General features: G+C 51.4%; 1 protein-coding gene across 1 annotated transcript; it reads right to left on the bottom strand.

Moving 5' to 3' along the window:
- Positions 1 to 5994: 5994 nt before the first annotated feature.
- LOC113257587 (keratin, type II cuticular Hb5-like) lies at positions 5995 to 16233 on the bottom strand. The gene is made up of 7 exons (XM_026501811.3): positions 15811 to 16233; positions 12957 to 13165; positions 11519 to 11579; positions 10819 to 10914; positions 9996 to 10160; positions 9631 to 9756; positions 5995 to 6219 (listed from the first exon to the last, which is right to left on the bottom strand). Exons 1-7 carry the CDS (start codon positions 16231 to 16233, stop codon positions 5995 to 5997), a joined length of 1305 nt encoding a protein of 434 aa, XP_026357596.2.
- Positions 16234 to 16460: the final 227 nt, after the last annotated feature.

Below are 16460 nucleotides of genomic sequence, written 5' to 3'. Positions count from 1 at the left end.
GAAGTCAAGTGGTCTGAAATCAAGAGATCAGGTAAATTGCAGAACAAGCGATCCACACAATAAAGTTGGCCCATGTGGGTGACTCCAGAGCTCTTTCCTGGGCTCCTTTTCCCTCGAAACTCCACAAACCAAATAAGACCTCCATCAGAGAAAATCAGACCTTCTGTTTGTAGTTTACCTTTATTCAACTATTCGATGTCCCCCCAAAACACAAGGATGAGGGAAATACAGATTATAGTCCTTTCAAAAAAATCAGGTCGGGTTAGGCTTTGGCATCTTGTCTTTCCTCTCTGAGGCCACAAGCTCTCCTCCACCGCATCTCAAATACCCTCCCCTTGGGCCAACCTCACCAACACCCACTCCCAAGCCGGCTCCTTCAACCAGCCCAGCGTCTCCAACATCCCAGCTTCAGCCTTTGGGACCACAGGAAACACAGATGGGTGCCATTACTCACCTGAAGCAAGCATAGTAAGAAATGTGAATTAACCCCATGATCAAGGAAATCACAAAGCGTATCGCTCTTCGGAATGGACAAGGACACTGGAAACGGCTATCTGGGAACTACCCCCTGTCCGCATATGCAAAGCACTGACACTCTCTGGGAAAGTGGATATTAAGAAGAGACTGTTTGAGTGTTTATCGTTCACTGAAAAGTAGAGCAGTGAGGACACGGGAACTAGGTTCTGCTGTCTTTTGGTGGCGGGACTTGCACTGGAGAGTGGCTGAGTTCACAAATGCCTCACACCGCTCTCCTGCCCCTCCCCGACCCTTACCAGACCCCCTTTGCACCCCTCGGAAATCCCTGCCTACTTCTGCTTTGTTCGAAAACAGAGGGTCCTCCGAAGAGCCCACTCTTATTTTCTTGGTGCTATTGGACAGGAGTGGTAAGAGGTGGGCAGCCGGGGAGTGAGCGGGGTGGAGGAGCGCTCAGAGGATGAGTTGTTTTTGTTTTTTGGGGGGGTTTTGAGAGAGAGAGAGAACAAATGGTGGGGGGCAGGGAGGAACAGAGAGAGAGAGAGAGAGAGAATCCCAAGCAGGCTCCACGCCCAGCATGGAGCCCAACGCAGGCCTCAATCTCATGACCCGAGATCATGACCTGAGCTGAAATCAAGAGTTGGACGCTTAACCGACTGAACACCCCAAGGATGAGCTTTTGCATCAAAAATGAAGAAAACACCAGAGACACAAAAATGTGTATACACACCCTCCACCACCACCATCAGAAAGGAAAGGCAGACCCTCCCCCTTTCCATCCCCTGTTCTGCCCCAGGGCAGCAGGTGCCCAGTGGGACTCCCTCTCCTCCTCAGAGGAGATCCCGTGGCCCTTGGACCTGATTTTACCTCCACTCAAACTTGGTGGGATGTGCCCAGCATGCAGCCCCTGCGGGACCCTCCAAGGCCAAGAGGCAGAGACTAGGTGAGTAATATACTAAGGGAGATCCGGGTCCTTCCAGGGGCACAGGGGAACAGTGTGCCCCTGAGGACACATTCGGAAAGCATCTGAAGGACTGCGTTGCCCGAAGAGCTGCTCATAGGTTTTTCTGTGTCTTGAGATCAAGTCTGTATTCTCATGGCAAAATATCATCTACCCAGTCAGGCTGTTTTTGAATCTTTTTTTTTAAATCCCAAATGAAATAAAGTGGAAGTTCTTCCTATAAATCAAATGAAAGAAACTTGTCCATCAGAAACCCCTGCCTCCACCTCACCAGGAGGACCCCCTTGCCTCACAGGGGACTCCAAACAGACTTCCCCGGGTGGGACTTCTTGGGAACTGTCAGTTAAGGAATAGGCCAGAGGCAGAGTTCCCCCAATCAATTGCCCTGTCTCGGCCATCAGGGGAAAATGTCCTCCAACCAGAAGTCTGGGTTTTACTTCTGGGTTCCCACATAATTGGCCTCTGTTAAGTGCCCTATAAGAAGATCTGTCCAAGATTCTTGGAGAGCAGAGACTATGGGAGTTGTTTCTACAACAGTTCGAGAAGGTTCCTTTGTGTCATCTTCTGTGTCTCATTTCTGAAGTGTCCAACTAGCAAGTAGGGTCAGTTAGAACCCCCCCTCCAGAAGCAATCTGATGAGCCGGCACGTTTAGTCTGAAGGAACAATTGGGCTAAGACAGTGGAAAGTATATGAACTTCGGCATTCCCTAAACCTCAGTTGGGATGATGGACTGGCTGTGTGACCTCAGGAAAGGTACTCAACTTCTCTGGGCTTGGACTTCCTTATCTATAAAATGGAGATAATAATGCCGCTGTTGTGAGCAGTGAATGAAATACACATACGACGTGCCAGATGCTTGTGGGTACAGGCTCCTGTCTCCTCCCCTCTGCTACCTTCACCTCCACCCCACCCAGGCTCAGGAGCCCCAGATTGCCTCTGACCTTCCGGCAAAGTCAAAAGAGAAATGCAAAGAGGTGAATCTGATCCTGTGAGAGTCACAGAAGAAATCAGCTCCACGGTCAGAATTACCTGACCCTCTTATTCCCTCTGCCCATGTAAACCAGTGGTTCTCAGCTTTAGTTCCGATAGGAATCACCTGGGAGCTGGTTTAAACTCCAATTCCTGGGCTCACACCTGGAATTTCTGCTTCAGTAGTTCTAGATGGCGCCCAGGATCTACCTATTTAAGAGGTCCCCTCCACCTCCCACCCTGGGGACCCTGATTTGGTGGTGGTCCCTGGACCACACTTGCAGAAGCACTGAGATGGTCAGGGCTTGGTGGGGAGGGGGGGTACTGGGGAAAACCACAAAGAAGGCAGGCATTCATTTGTTTATTAGGAGAAAATTTTTGCCATCAGTATTTAATCACACACACCCAAAGAGAGAAGGAACCATAACAGGACTCGTCCAAATACAAAAAAAAAAAAAAAAAAAAAAAAAAAATCCAAACCACCAACCATAAACACCTCAGCCATTAGCTTCAGTCAGCCTTTCCATCCTGACATCTGAAGAGCTGGGGGGCGCTCTGGGAATGCACAATCTCTCAGACCAGTGAGGGGCCTCCCGGACCCCCAGTCCACTTCCCCTGCTGCCCCCTCAGCGCTGAGGTGACATGCCCTGGGCAAAGCAGAGGTGCGCCCACCCACCACTACTCCCCGACCCAGCTCCCTTCCCAGAGGGCGTGGCACACGGTCAGTACTTAGTAAACGTCTGCTAACCTGAAGTTAGTTGGGGAAGAAAGTGGTGGAGCAGCTTCTATCAAAAAGCTGGACCACCGGGAAGGGAGACGCAACGGAGGGGACGGTCATGCCACCCCCAGGGTTTGCGCTCCAAGGGGAAGTCATAACTGCAGTAAGAAGGAAACTGGAGAGTTAGTCTGGGTTCCCAGCCAGGGGAAATCACTACACTGACACTAGGGTCTGAGAGCAATGATTTCCCCTCCTGCTCCCCACCCCTGCCCCCCGTAGACCCACGCCCACTACGCAAACCGCACCAATCTGACACTGGAGCAGGTCCCCACTACAGAGGGGGCACAGAGGACACCACTGCTGGTGGCCACGCCCCCCAGGCCACGAGGGACAGTGGCACTGAGGTCCCCGCAGACCACACCGCCCTGGGAACGGCTCACACCTGTGGAAGGAGACATTGAGTCAGAATTCTCTTCCATCCCTGACATGACATGACCCAGAATTCTCTGGAACCAATGATTTACTTTCTTCACATTCGGAGGGACCAGCAACATGAATCTTTACAACTCCAGGCAAATCCAAACCCATTGCCATCTGCTTCTGGAAGGTATGTGTTTAGCCAATGGGACACCTAAGTCTACTTGAACCAGACTAATGTTGAGATGTGTTTATACAATCTTTGAGCAAAAACTGATGGTCACAGTGGAGGTATCATCTAGAAATATGGTTGCTGCAAAGATGAGAAGAACAGATAGACAGATAGTCCCTACCCTAAGGACTGCATACACATTGGATTATTAAAGATAAAGACTTGAGAGTTTCCTGCAGTGGCCCCAAACGATCAGAGTCAACATCTCGTGTTTCTTATCAAAACACGCTGCCACTTGAGGAGTATTCTGTGTGTAAATCAAAGACTTGGGCTATTTTTGCAGAACCAGCTGGGGGGGACGGGGCAGAACTTGTCACGATCACTAGCTTAGGTTTCACCTATGTTCCAGATGGATCCGCATAGGGGCCAAATATTTTGGACAATCCATTTGTCCAGATCCCAGAGACCTCAGCCCCTTTCTCCCCCACCCAGTGCCCCACAGACAGACATTCAGTCACCCATTAGAAGCAACCCAATATTAACACCCAAAAGAACGATGCCCATGACATACACCCAACTTACAGATATTGACGGAGCCCACGCCTTCACACAAGCTGCAGGGGAGAGAGGGAGAACATTTAGAATGGAGTTCCTCAGCTCCTGCTCAATTGGGTCTATTCTGCCCCATCCTGAGTGAAGGGAGCAGAGCTGAGGGGCTGGCGGCATGCTGCTTACCCACTGCAGAGAGCATCAGCGTTGCCCCCACTCCCAGGGACCCCAAAAGGACAGGGGAATGTTCGGCTGCAGGACCTAAAAGGCCACTTTATGCCTTGTTTGCTTTTCGGCCATGGAAAGTTGATGTACTGAAAGGTGGACATGGGTTCCAGGGGGGGTTATCCTCCTTGTCCCCTGGCTGGAAATTCCAGCACAGCCAAATAGGTAATGGGAACAGCCACAGCCTAACTGGCCACCTCCGGGTAAGAAAAAGCTTGCGTCTCATTCTAATGGATCCATTTTATCCCATGAGTCTACATACCACGCCAGATATCCACCTGACTTGATAAATACAGAGGGAGGCAGGAGGGTGGGGTGGTTAAGAGCCTGGACTCTGGAGCCAGACCTCCTGGGCACAAATCTAGCTTCGGTCAAGCACGGCACAAGTCCAGCAGCAAGGCTAGCTGCCTTGGGTGCCACCCACGTCAGATCTCTAAAGCTAACCTGGTTAATAGGGAGCCTCTGCGTGGTACAGCCCTGCCTGGCCACCCTGGGTAGAGAGATTCTTATTCTGATCGTAACCTGCTCCTACTTGGGCTTACTATGCACATTAACTCATTGAATCCTTGCAACAGCCTGAAAGGGGGGGGGCGGTTTATGATTACCTATTTTACAGTTTAAGAGGCTGAAGCATAGGGGTTCAGAGCTCGTAAGTGGTAGAGCTGGGATTTGAGCCCAGATGGTTAGGCTCCCAGCCTGTGATCTTCACCTTTATATTCCACCCCCCCATCTAGCCTTCTCCCTGTGACGGAACCCAGCTAGGGGGCAGTCATGTGTGGCCACCTCTAGGCGAGGGGCCCCGTCACTACCCCCGGTGTAAATCCACATTGCTCCTTCCGTTGCTGATGTCACGTGCCCCGATTCTTGGCTCAAACTGTCAGCACAGCCTGATGGGTCCTGTCCCTTTCCCACCCCCTCAGCTCTTCTACCTCCTCCTCTGAGAGGCCTCTAACAGCCTCCCTGGGACACTAACCCTGGTCACCTGGGGGATGGATTTATGTCCGGCCCTGTCTTTTTCCTGCCAAGCAAGGACGCTGCGCTGCCCATCTCCATTTGCTCGTCCTGAACACAGGACTATAGGGCTCCTTGTTTGTGCCCCTCAAATCAAATGGCCTTTAACAAATCTTCTGAATGATTCCAACTTCTGCAAACCCCTGTGATGTGATTGTGGAAACATCCTTCCAGCCAATGGGGTAAAGCAGTTGTCCTGGAACGAGCACGAGGGGCAGCCAGAGGGGCCGTGTAGGAGGGGAAAGATCACTGGAACGCTAACCAGGAGACTGGTGTCATGTAAGCGTAGCCACTACCTAGCTATGACCTTGGACAAGTTCCTTCCCCTCTCTAGGCCTCAGTTTCCCCATCTGAAAATGGGGAAATGGTTGGACTCCACGATTTCTAGAGTCTTTCTGGAGTCTTTCCCAGTTTAAATGCTCTCCCTGGAGGATTACAGTCAAGCGAGGCGCTCTCCTAGCCTCGGGTAGGGATGTGCAGTGACCCGAGCCCCGTCCTTACCGGCTCTCCTCGCCCTCCAGCAGCTTGCGGTAGGTGGCGATCTCCACATCCAGGCCCAGCTTGGAGTTCATCACCTCCTGGTACTCCTTGAGCAGGCAGGCCATGTCCTGCTTGGCCTTCTGCAGGGCCTCCTCCAGCCCTGCCAGCTTGCACTTGGCATCTCTGAGGGCCGCCTCGCCCTGCTGCTCCGTCTCCGCCACGGCGCCCTCCAGCTTGCCGCGCTGTCAGGGAGGAGGAGGGAAGGGGCTTGAGGGTGGTGCAGGCTGTGGGAACCCTGGTGGGTCCCCCACGGCCTCGGTCATCCCCATTCAAAATGGTCAACTTGCAAACTAACTAGGCAGGGCAATAATGGCCCTTTGGAGCTTTCTTCCTCCATTTTTGTACCACTTTAATGTGAAATGCAAGTCCCTGGTGAGCCGTCAGAGGGAGGGAATGTTAGCATTGGAACAGGGCTGGTAATAAGCAGTGATATTGTCTTGTGTTTGTTCACCGTGGTTAGTTTACAGGCACTTTCACAGCTGCTACCTTATCTGCCTCCAGTTACTCTGTGAGCTTGTCGGAACAGGCATGGTTATTCCCATTATGCAGATGAAGAAACTGAGACTCGGAGAAGCTGTGACTTGCCCTAAGCTACCACAGTAATTCATGCCAAGCGCAGGTTTTCATAGGCCACTGTAGGGGGGCCCATTCTCTGACCCACTGAGATCAGCGTACTGGCAGAAGTCCCCACGTCAACACCCAACATACTAACTACAGCCCCTCCTTCTGCCCCACTTAAAGCAGAAAGAACTCCTACATACAACTCAACAGCAAAAATGAAAACAAAACCCTAATAATCTGATGTTCAAAATGGGCTAAGAACTTAAAGAGACATTCCTCCGAAGAAGACATATAAATGGCCCATAGGTATATGAGAAGATGCTCCCCATTACTCATCTTCAAAGAAATGCAAACCAACAGCACGAGAATCACCTCACGCCTGCCTGGTTGGCTATTATCACAAAAAACAAGCTAAGTGTTATCAAGGATGTGGAGAAATTGAACCCCTTGCAAACTGTTGGTGGGAATGCAAAATGGTGCAGCCGCTATGGAAAACAGGGTGGAGGGTCCTCAAAAAATTAAACATAGAACTACCCTATGATCCAGCAATCCCACTTCTGAGTACTCATCCAAAAGAATTAACATCAGGATCTCGAAGAGATATTAGCTCGCCCATGTTCACTGCAGCCAAGACATGGGAACAACCTACATATCTACAGATGAACAGATAAAGAAAACGTGGTATAAACATACAATGGAATGCTAGTCAGTCCTTAAAAAAAAAAGAAATTCTGCAATACACCACAACATGGGTGAACCTCAAACACATTACGCTAAGTGTAATAAGCCAAATACAGAAAGACAAACACTGCCTGATTCCACTTACATGAAATTTCTAAAATAGTCAAATTTTAAAAATTAAAATAAAATAGTCAAATTTATAGACTCACACAGTGGGATGGTGGCTGCCAGCGGTCGGAAAGAGGGAAGATATGAAGTTACTAATCAATGGTCATAAAGTCTCAATTAAGCAGGATGAATAACTCTAGAGACCACACTGTCAACAATTATGTATTGTACACTAAAAAATGCATGAAGAGGGTAGATCTCATATTAAGGGTTCTTACCACAATGACATAAATATTTTTTAAAACCATATTAGCATGCAAGTGAGGATAACTTCCAATCTTCTCTCATTTTACTTCCAGTACCATTCCCATATTTTATCACCTCAGCTATGAATAGCAATAAATTAATTGTGACACATCTTACACAGTGTTTATGAACCACAACACAGAGGGAGAGGACAGAAATTGAGCCACTGATATGTGAAAACTCAGGATTAGGATAGAGGTTGCATTGGGGCGCCTGGGTGGCTTAGTCGATAAGCGTCTGCCTTCGGCTCAGGGCGTGATCCCGGCATTCTGGGATCGAGCCCCACATCAGGCTCCTCCGCTGGGAGCCTGCTTCTTCCTCTCCCACTCCCCCTGCTTGTGTTCCCTCTCTCGCTGGCTGTCTCTCTCTCTGTCAAATAAATAAATAAATAAAATCTTTGAAAAAAAAAAAGGATAGAGGTTGTATCACAAACCAGTGAAACCAGTGGGTAAAGAACGGATTACATGATACATTTTCTTACTGTCTGTAGAAACAAATTAACCTAAACCTTACTCTTTGTATATACAAGGATTAAAGATCTAAATGTGAGAGGTAAAACTACAAAACTAGTTGAAGAGAAGCAAGAGGATATCTCTATGACCTCAAACCTTCCTAAGTGTAAACCATTAAGGGAAGAGCTGGTGGGTGTGGTTAAAGATTTCTGTTCTGTAAAGGTCACCAGCACAAAGCAAACGGACAAGTGACAGCCTGAGAGGAGATGAACTGCAACATGCAGAACAGACAAAGGGTTACGATCTAAATGGAATGGACATGGAACTGCTGCAAATCGTCAAGAAAAAAGACAGGAATCACAACACAAAAATGGGCAGATGATAAGAATAGGCAGTTCTTAGAATGGGAAATGCAAATGAGTAAGTAAGCCTATGAGGAAATACTCAACATTACTCATTAACCAGAGAAATGGAAATTTAAAAAAACAACTTGTTGCTGGTTTACACCTATTAGATCTACAAGAATTGGAGTCTGATGATAGTGAGTTTGAGTGGAAGTCCCCACCTGCCTCTGGCAGGACTTTGTGCCAGCACAGAGCTCCGAGGGTTCTTCTGGGAAGTAATTCAGTGACTATCCTACAGCTCAACATTTCCATTTCTTCCTTTATACCTTCAAAACGTTTCTCATGGAAATGTACAGGGAAACATGTATACATGTATAAAAATACACAAAAAATGTTCATGATAGAACTGGTTGTAGTAGCAAAGACTTGGAGGCAAACAGAGTGGCCATCCATAGGGGAATGGACAGGAAACTCTGGCTTACGAATGTTAATGCATTCAATACCACAGAAAAGATGAAATAGATCATTTATAGCAACATGCATGGATTTCAAAGACTTTGAACTGGCTACAGGAAAAATCAGATGAGATTCATGGCATAATGTCATTATGTAAATTTAAAACACTAAGAAGTTTATATAAATTTATTTTAAAGGATTCATATGTATGTATGTAAATATATGTATGAAAGAGGGATGTATATTAGCTGCATGAGAATGAGTCTGGGATGGAGGGGAACAGAATGAAGATGAAGGAGAGACCACATTCAATTATAGAGATGAGCAGACGGTGTTAGGGTGCACTTTGAACAGAGTGGCCTGGAACCAGTTCAGGTCTGTGCACCTCAAGTCCATCCAGAAAGGCGGGGAGAAAGGCAGCAGGACACAACCTGCCCTAGACCACGTCGTCTAAGGTATGCTAAAAGGAGAGAAACGGTGAAGGGATAGGAAGGGAAATATGAGCAGAATTCAGAGAGGGAAGACAGAACAATCCTCCCCCTAAAATCTTTTGTGCAAACTTCAGATGCAGGTGGTTAAAATAGAAGCCTCTCCAAAGACCGCGGCAGCCCGTCCAGGTAGGAGGAAAGCAGAGAGCAGATCAGAAGCAGCAGGTACATCGAGTGAGGTCTCAGCGCCCCCTGACCTGCTGCTTGGCATTCTCCACCTCCGCTGTCAGCCTCTGGATCAGGCGGTTCAGCTCGTTGAGCTCATCCTTGGTTCTGCGAAGGTTCTCACCCTGCTGGCTCACCGTGGCTTTCATCTCCTCGCACTGTGGGTTGGGGGACCAACACTGAGAAACAGCCAATGGTGGTGACATTGCTGGAGGGGGTGCTGGGTTGTCACTATGGACAGCCAGCCCACCGTTCTTCTGCCATGGTCCCACCTCCTACCCCCGCTCTGCTTGGGCCTGTGCTGTGGCCCCTCTCAGTGTGTGGGCACCTGTCCCAGGGAAGCTCCGGGTTCCAGCTATCCTTTCTGCCTGATGGGCAGCCCAGCCCTCCGGTTCACCTTGTTTTGGTACCAGGACTCAGCCTCGGCCCGGCTGCGGCTGGCGACGTCGTCGTACTGAGCCTTGATCTCAGCTACGACCGAGTCCATGTTGAGCTCCCGGCTGTTGTCCATCTTGACCACCACCGAGGTGTCCGAAATTTGTGACTGAAGAAGGTAGATTTCCTGTAGGGGACAGCAACCTGTGCCCTCAGCTCCAAAGCTCCCTCCGATTCCCATCACTGTGGGTAACAGGCCCCATCTGAAGCTTCAGGAAATAAACTGGAAAATTTCAGAGGGGAATTTTAAGAGAAAAGGGCTGGAATTTGGACCATGGCCTCAAGGCAATGAGGAAGGTGGAATTCCATTAAAGAAAGCCTGGATCAACAGAGGCAGATTTCTAGGGATAGAGGCAAAGGGGATCACTCCTCCTGGGGCCCCAACTATCCAGATCAGCTCTAGCTATCTGTATAAATCTAATCAACCAGATAATGGACAGATTCAGATTCCTGGCTTTTCTAATTAAGTTTTCACACTACCTGAATTAATAAGATATTTTTATCTCTACATACCTATGCCTACATTGTCAAATCTCCACTTCATGTTGTACTGTGTAGACAGGCAATGAATCAGTCTTTCAAATCATTTTAAAGGAAGGGCATCACCCATTTCTATTTTGCAAGGAGGCCTGAGCAAGAGAAAATCTCTTTTGGTCACAAAAGGCCCTAGAAGAGTTAGGGATGGGCAACCCTCCCTCGAGCCGAGGGGCCACCCAAGCCACAACCCAAAAAGCCCTCCGCCCGCTCCTCCCTCACTTGCTCTTCTGGAGATGGAAAAAACCCACCTCCTCGTAGAGGGCCTGCAGAAAGCCCATCTCCTCTCTCAGCGCCTCCACGTTCGCCTCCAGATCAGCCTTGCGCAGGTAGGCACTGTCTATGTCCTGGTGGACACACATGGCAAAGGGTGGAACACAGGGTCACTCAGTGCCCCTGGACCTCTGCACTCTATACGGGGCCCAGAGGCCATGTTCTGGCCCACTCTTCTCCTATCACAGAAACATCCATGGGACCACCTAGGAATAGGGAGTGGAGAGAAGTCTGGCCCCTATAGACTTTTTTCAGATTTGTCCAGAATTGGAAATCTTTCTAAAGCAGGTAGCCTAAAATCAAGCCCAAAATGTAGACTGCTCCCACTGAGCCAGACTGGCCCATGGAGCATGACCATGTGGTGGCCACAGGGCCATGAGTGCACGCCCCAGAAGGTCGTCCTTGGCACCCAGGTCAGGCACCGCCCAAGTAGCTGACTCTCATGCCCGAGACCTCATGGTGCTGCTGTCCGGCTCTCTGTAGACTCCCTGATTAGCTCCCATGGTCACTTTTACTCAATTTCATTCTCACAGGGACACTGCCGACCAACCGGCCTCCATCTGTCAGGGGACTCAAGTGCCTGGCCACCATGACTAGACTGACACAATCCTGGTGAGTCTAAGAGAGGCCCCCAGCATCCAAGATTTCATTCCTCCCCACGTGGGAAGAGTCACTCACCTTCTTCAGCACCACAAACTCATTCTCGGCTGTGGTCCTGAGAGCCACCTCTTCTTCATACCTGAGGGGAGAGAGCACAGGTGGAGAGGCCCTTGAGGAGGATGGCTTTGGCCAGAGAGCCCTAGGTTTTCAAGACTCCTTGGTTCTATCCTTCACTTGCTGTGTGACTTGGGAGAAGAGGCTTGGCCTATCTGGACTTCTATTTTTCAGTCACAAAGAACCCACCAAAAGGACACAGGACATGGAGCTGAGGTCCCTGGTTTCTAGTCCAAGCTTGGACTGAAGTTGCTGCAAAACTCCGGCAAGTCATTGAATCTCTCTGCATCTTGGGTTAAACTGCCTGGTGTGCAGGAATTTTCTTTGGACGTATTTGTGGGATGAATGGAAGACTGATTCTCCGGTGGTGGGGGGGGGGGGTCTTTCAACCCGAAAATTGTACAAAACATAAAGCTCCATGAAGCCATCCCCGTGACATTCTCTTCCCTCCCCCAACACCCAAGGACTTGATATACTGGAAGCACCCTACCGAGCCCAGACTGCTGGGGGGCATTTCCACAGCCCTCCTCCACCACCTGGCACATTCTCTTACTCCTGCCCATGAAGTCATTCCTGCAGCAGCCCTGCCCAGCCGGCGGGAGAACCAGAGTTCTCACAGCACACTTTCTACAACTTTTTAATGACAGAGTAATTTGGGCTGCTATAAACTCTGAGCTGTGTAATTACTGGCCCTCACACCCCCTAGACTGGGAGACAGACCTTGCCACCTGCAAACAGAATTGTGTCTGCATTTGCTTCCCCTCAAGGAAAGTGTGAGGCCATCGCTGGGCCCATCTGGATAGGAAAACCTGATCTTCCAAGATCAGAATTTCAGTTACCTCCAGTTAGTATTACCAGGACTGATCTATGTCAGAATTGCCCTTCTTTCTGTGCATATCCATCAGGTAAGGAGGAGCAAATTAACAGTGACCTGGTGAATTTAAACTACGTAATGGCCAAACCAAACAAGTCAGGTTAAAACGAAATTTTTACATGGGCCTTTGAATTGCAGAGCCTTGCAGAACAAGAGCCTGGCGACGTAACTACAGAGTAAATGAAAGAATTATCCAAGCTCATCAGATACCTTGAATGGCATCGGCCGGATCATCTTCGAGATATCTCCCTAGGGACCTTTCTTTTCCACCCATCCTAGGGCTGACTGCTCCCAAGTTCTTCCCTCCAGCCCTGTGATCTCTACCCTCCCATTTCATCGTTCCTCTCTCTTGATCTCCCCAGGATGGGGCCCACAAGAGCTGATGGAGCAGGCTGAGAAAACAGAACCACCTGAGCCATAGCCTGGAATGACCCTGACCTCCAGCCATCTCCGCCTCTGGGACAGTTGGGTGGACCCAGCCAAGACCTGCCCCACACCCATAACTAGGCCCGGCCAGGCTGCACTCACCTCTTCTTGTAGCCCTCCAGCACCTCCTGCACGTGGTTGAGCTCCGAGGCCAGCCTCCCGCTGTCGGCCTCCACACACTCAGCCTCCCGCCTCAGCGTCTCAAGGTAGCCTTGGAACAGAGGCTCCAGGTTGTTCTTGCAGCCCTTGCGGGTCTGGTAGAACTGCCACTTGGTCTCCAGCAGCTTGTTCTGCTGCTCCAGGAAGCGCACCTGCCGCCCAAAGTAGAGGAAAAAGATTCAGGGGGAGCCCAGAGAGGTGCCCAGGATCCCAGAGCCCTCACTGCCCCTGGGGAGGGCCCCTGACCTGCAGCAGCCCTGTGACCTTCTCCCGAAGGCCAAATCATTTGGCAAAGCCCGGAAGTGCAGGTCATAACTGTTCCCCCAGTCAAGTTCCCTCCCCCATCCCCATCTCCCCATACAGCACACTATTTGTGGTGTGTTTATTGTGCACAGAATGAACTAACATCTGATCCTGCAAAAACACCCCAGACCGTGGCAGGGGTGGGGGTGCAAAAGTGGCCCCCTAAAGATGATCACAACCTAATCCCTGGAACCTGGGAATAGGTTACATTACACGGCAAAAGAGACCCTGCAGGTGGAACTTAGGCTATGGCCCTGAAGATCAGGAGATCTGGAATTATCCACGTGGCCCCAAAGGATCTAATGGGCCATTTAAAGTGGACAAGGAAGGCAGAAGAGTGGAGAGGTGCACAGAAGGAGGTGGAGGAGAGACTCAGAACCTGAGACGGCCTCCACCACGATCACCGGCTTTGCAGGTAGAGGGAGAAAGGGCCTGGGTCAAGGAATGCCAGTGGTCTCTAGAAACTGAGGACAAGCTTCGGCAGCGAGCCCAGCAAGGGAACAGGGACCTTAGTCCTACAATCACACGGAACTCAATTCTGCTGAAAGCCCGCATGTCCCTGAAAACAGGTCTCCCCCAGGGCCAACACCTTGGTTTCAGCCTCATGAGATAATGAATCCGTGTTGTTTTAAGCCATTCAGTTTGTGGGCATTTTTATGGCAGTGATTTAAAAATGTACCCACCATATTCTCCCTCACTCTGATCCGGGGGCGTGAGAGCCCAGCCGGGGGGCCCTGGACCAGGAGTTAGGAGACCTCCCATTGCCTGACCCTGCCACTAACCAGGCCCCTGTGCCTCCTCCTCTCTGAGCCTCGCGGTAAACTGAGGCAGCGGCAGTACATCAGCAAGTGCACACTGGCAGGCCCCAGGCTCTTTCTGCCCTGCAGGCATGCTTTGTTTCATAGAAATCAAATTCATTGCCAACATTTAATAATTGAGTAATTTCAGGCCAGAATCTGGATCTCTGTGCCCGTGACAAACCAGAGGCTCAGGCGATGCTGGGCCTGGGCCTGGCGGTGAGTCTCAGCAGCTGCCCCTCCAGGCAGGTATGAGTCTCAGCTTGGCTTCATTCGTGTCCTGCCAGGCCCCATGCCCTTGCCAGCCCTACGCTAGTGATCTCCCCGCTAGCCCTAACCTTCTGGGAGCACAAGCCCAGTAGAAAGCAACCCTCAATTGCCCATTCTTGTGGGAAAGAATCCAACCCTAATTAACCAAAGGCATCTGCCCTGGGTGGCCACCTGCAGATCCACTTGGCTTGCCCGCTCTGCAGGCTTCAACCCACCTAGGCAATGTACTTTGCACCCCCGGAGCTCATTCTGAGGAGGTGGGGGGCTGTCGGCCGCCCCAGGGGAGGGAAAGCCAGCCCGGGGCAACAGTCTGAGTCTCTCTCCTCAGACTGGAACTGACTGCTCACAACAGAGACCGCGTAGCCGGGTGCTGCCCAGAAGGCCATGTGCAAAGGTCCTTGCACGCTCGGGGCCCTCGCTATGCTCTCAAGCAAATTAGGCAAAAGGGCGGCTCAGGCAGACGCAGTCTCCTGCCGGGGCACACAGCCTGGTGAGCAGAGCACAGGCTGGATTTCCACTCCCCACCAGCACCCCACACCCTGGTCCGTGTGAAATGAACACCCCGCACGATGTGCTGATGGCAGGAAGAGCCAGCGAGTTAAGAGCACCTCGCTTGCAGAGATGCCCATTCCTGATGGTGGCATTTATCTGAGAGCAAAGCTCCCATGCACCGTCACCCTGTGTGCGTTCACTTACAAAGTCCCTGGGTGTAGATATGCACACCCTGCAGCCCTGGAAGATGAGCCTTTCCTGCCCTGGACTTCGGTGGCAGTCCTCCCCCAGAGAGGCTGTCAGCTGGGCCACCCCCAAGGCAGAGGAAACAAAGCTCTGCATCCCACCCGAGGGACTGCAACATCAGCAAAGTACAATTCAACAGCCCCTCTTGGGCCTTCCCCTGAAGTGTCTCAAGTCACTGTCTTTAATCTGTGTCTGTATCAGGTGGGGAAGGGCCAGAAGTCCTGGGAACTCACGGCCTGCCTACCATGTCCCCAGTGGAAGGAGCAGGAAAGAAGCGTCTGGTCCCTCCTCATCCTGGCTCCCGTCTCCACCCTGGGACTGGGGGCATCTCCTCTAGGAGCGGGATCAGACACCAGCCTAGCACACAGGCCCTCTCGCCCACCCCCTCTCGCTGTGTGATGGCTGAGATGCAGAAGAGCGGGCCACGGACACGCTCTCAGCTCTCGCTGGGCGGGGAGCAGCCGCAATAAGCACCTTGTTCTCTGCTGGTTTCACGCCCGTTATTGATGGCATTTCACTCTGCTGGTAACATTTGAAAACCAAGAGCCCGGTTTGGTCATGTTCTCAAGGCCACATGCTGATGGGGAGCAGGCCGGGGACTCGGAGAACGGGAGGCCAGCTTGTCATTGGGTTCCGAGTCCCTTGCCCGTTCCTATGCCACAGCCCCAGGGAGCAGCCCGCAGACCCACCTTGTCGATGAAGGCAGCGAATCTGTTGTTCAGACACTTGATCTGCTCCTTCTCCTCCTGCTTCACGCACTGCGCGTTGGGGTCGATCTCCAGGTTGAGGGGCGTGAGGAGGCTCTCGTTGACTGACACGCTGGTGATACAGGGCGGGCTGGGCCCACAGAGGCCCCCTACCCGGTAGCCGAAGCTGCCCCCACTGCGCAGAGGCCACCCACAACTCACCGCTGTCCGCGGGGACCCCACGGCGCACAGGCTCCGGCTGCCAAAGCCCCCGAGGTGCCTGTAGCCGGGCCCCCCGGGACTGCCCCCACGGGAGGACACGGCCCCGGTACAGCTGCGGGCCGAGGGCTTGGGCAGGACGGCAGAGCAGGCGCTGAAGTTCCTGACCCCGTAGCCGGGGCCGAGGCGGTAGGAACGGCTGGCCATGCCCTCGTCGGTCAGGCAGGGCGACGCAGGGAAGGTGGAGAGGCCTGAAGCGCGCACGTCTCACGCTGGAGACCTGTCAGTGCCCCCGCCTTTTATGGGGCAGACAACAGGCCTCCCAACAACATAAAAGGCAGGAGAAAGTTATTAATGCCATTTATGAGCGTGGGAATCTCCCACTAGGCAGACCGAGAAGCAAAGCTGAAACTTGTCTCCTTTAATAAGCATGT

This window comes from Ursus arctos, unplaced genomic scaffold, assembly GCF_023065955.2.
Source record: "Ursus arctos isolate Adak ecotype North America unplaced genomic scaffold, UrsArc2.0 scaffold_26, whole genome shotgun sequence".
Classification (NCBI taxonomy): domain Eukaryota; kingdom Metazoa; phylum Chordata; class Mammalia; order Carnivora; family Ursidae; genus Ursus; species Ursus arctos.
This window is presented reverse-complemented; position numbering and strand designations above follow the sequence as displayed.

Bases quoted from the DNA above. Each gene is read 5' to 3' on its own strand.
- LOC113257587 (XM_026501811.3), bottom strand. From the start codon at position 16,233: ATGGCCAGCCGTTCCTACCGCCTCGGCCCCGGCTACGGGGTCAGGAAC. The intron at 13,166-15,810 runs GTGGGTCTGCGG...TTTGGGCGGCAG, and splicing joins TCGCTGCCTTCATCGACAAG to GTGCGCTTCCTGGAGCAGCA. The intron at 10,161-10,818 runs GTGGGTTTTTTC...TGTCCCCTACAG, and splicing joins TGCAGGCCCTCTACGAGGAG to GAAATCTACCTTCTTCAGTC.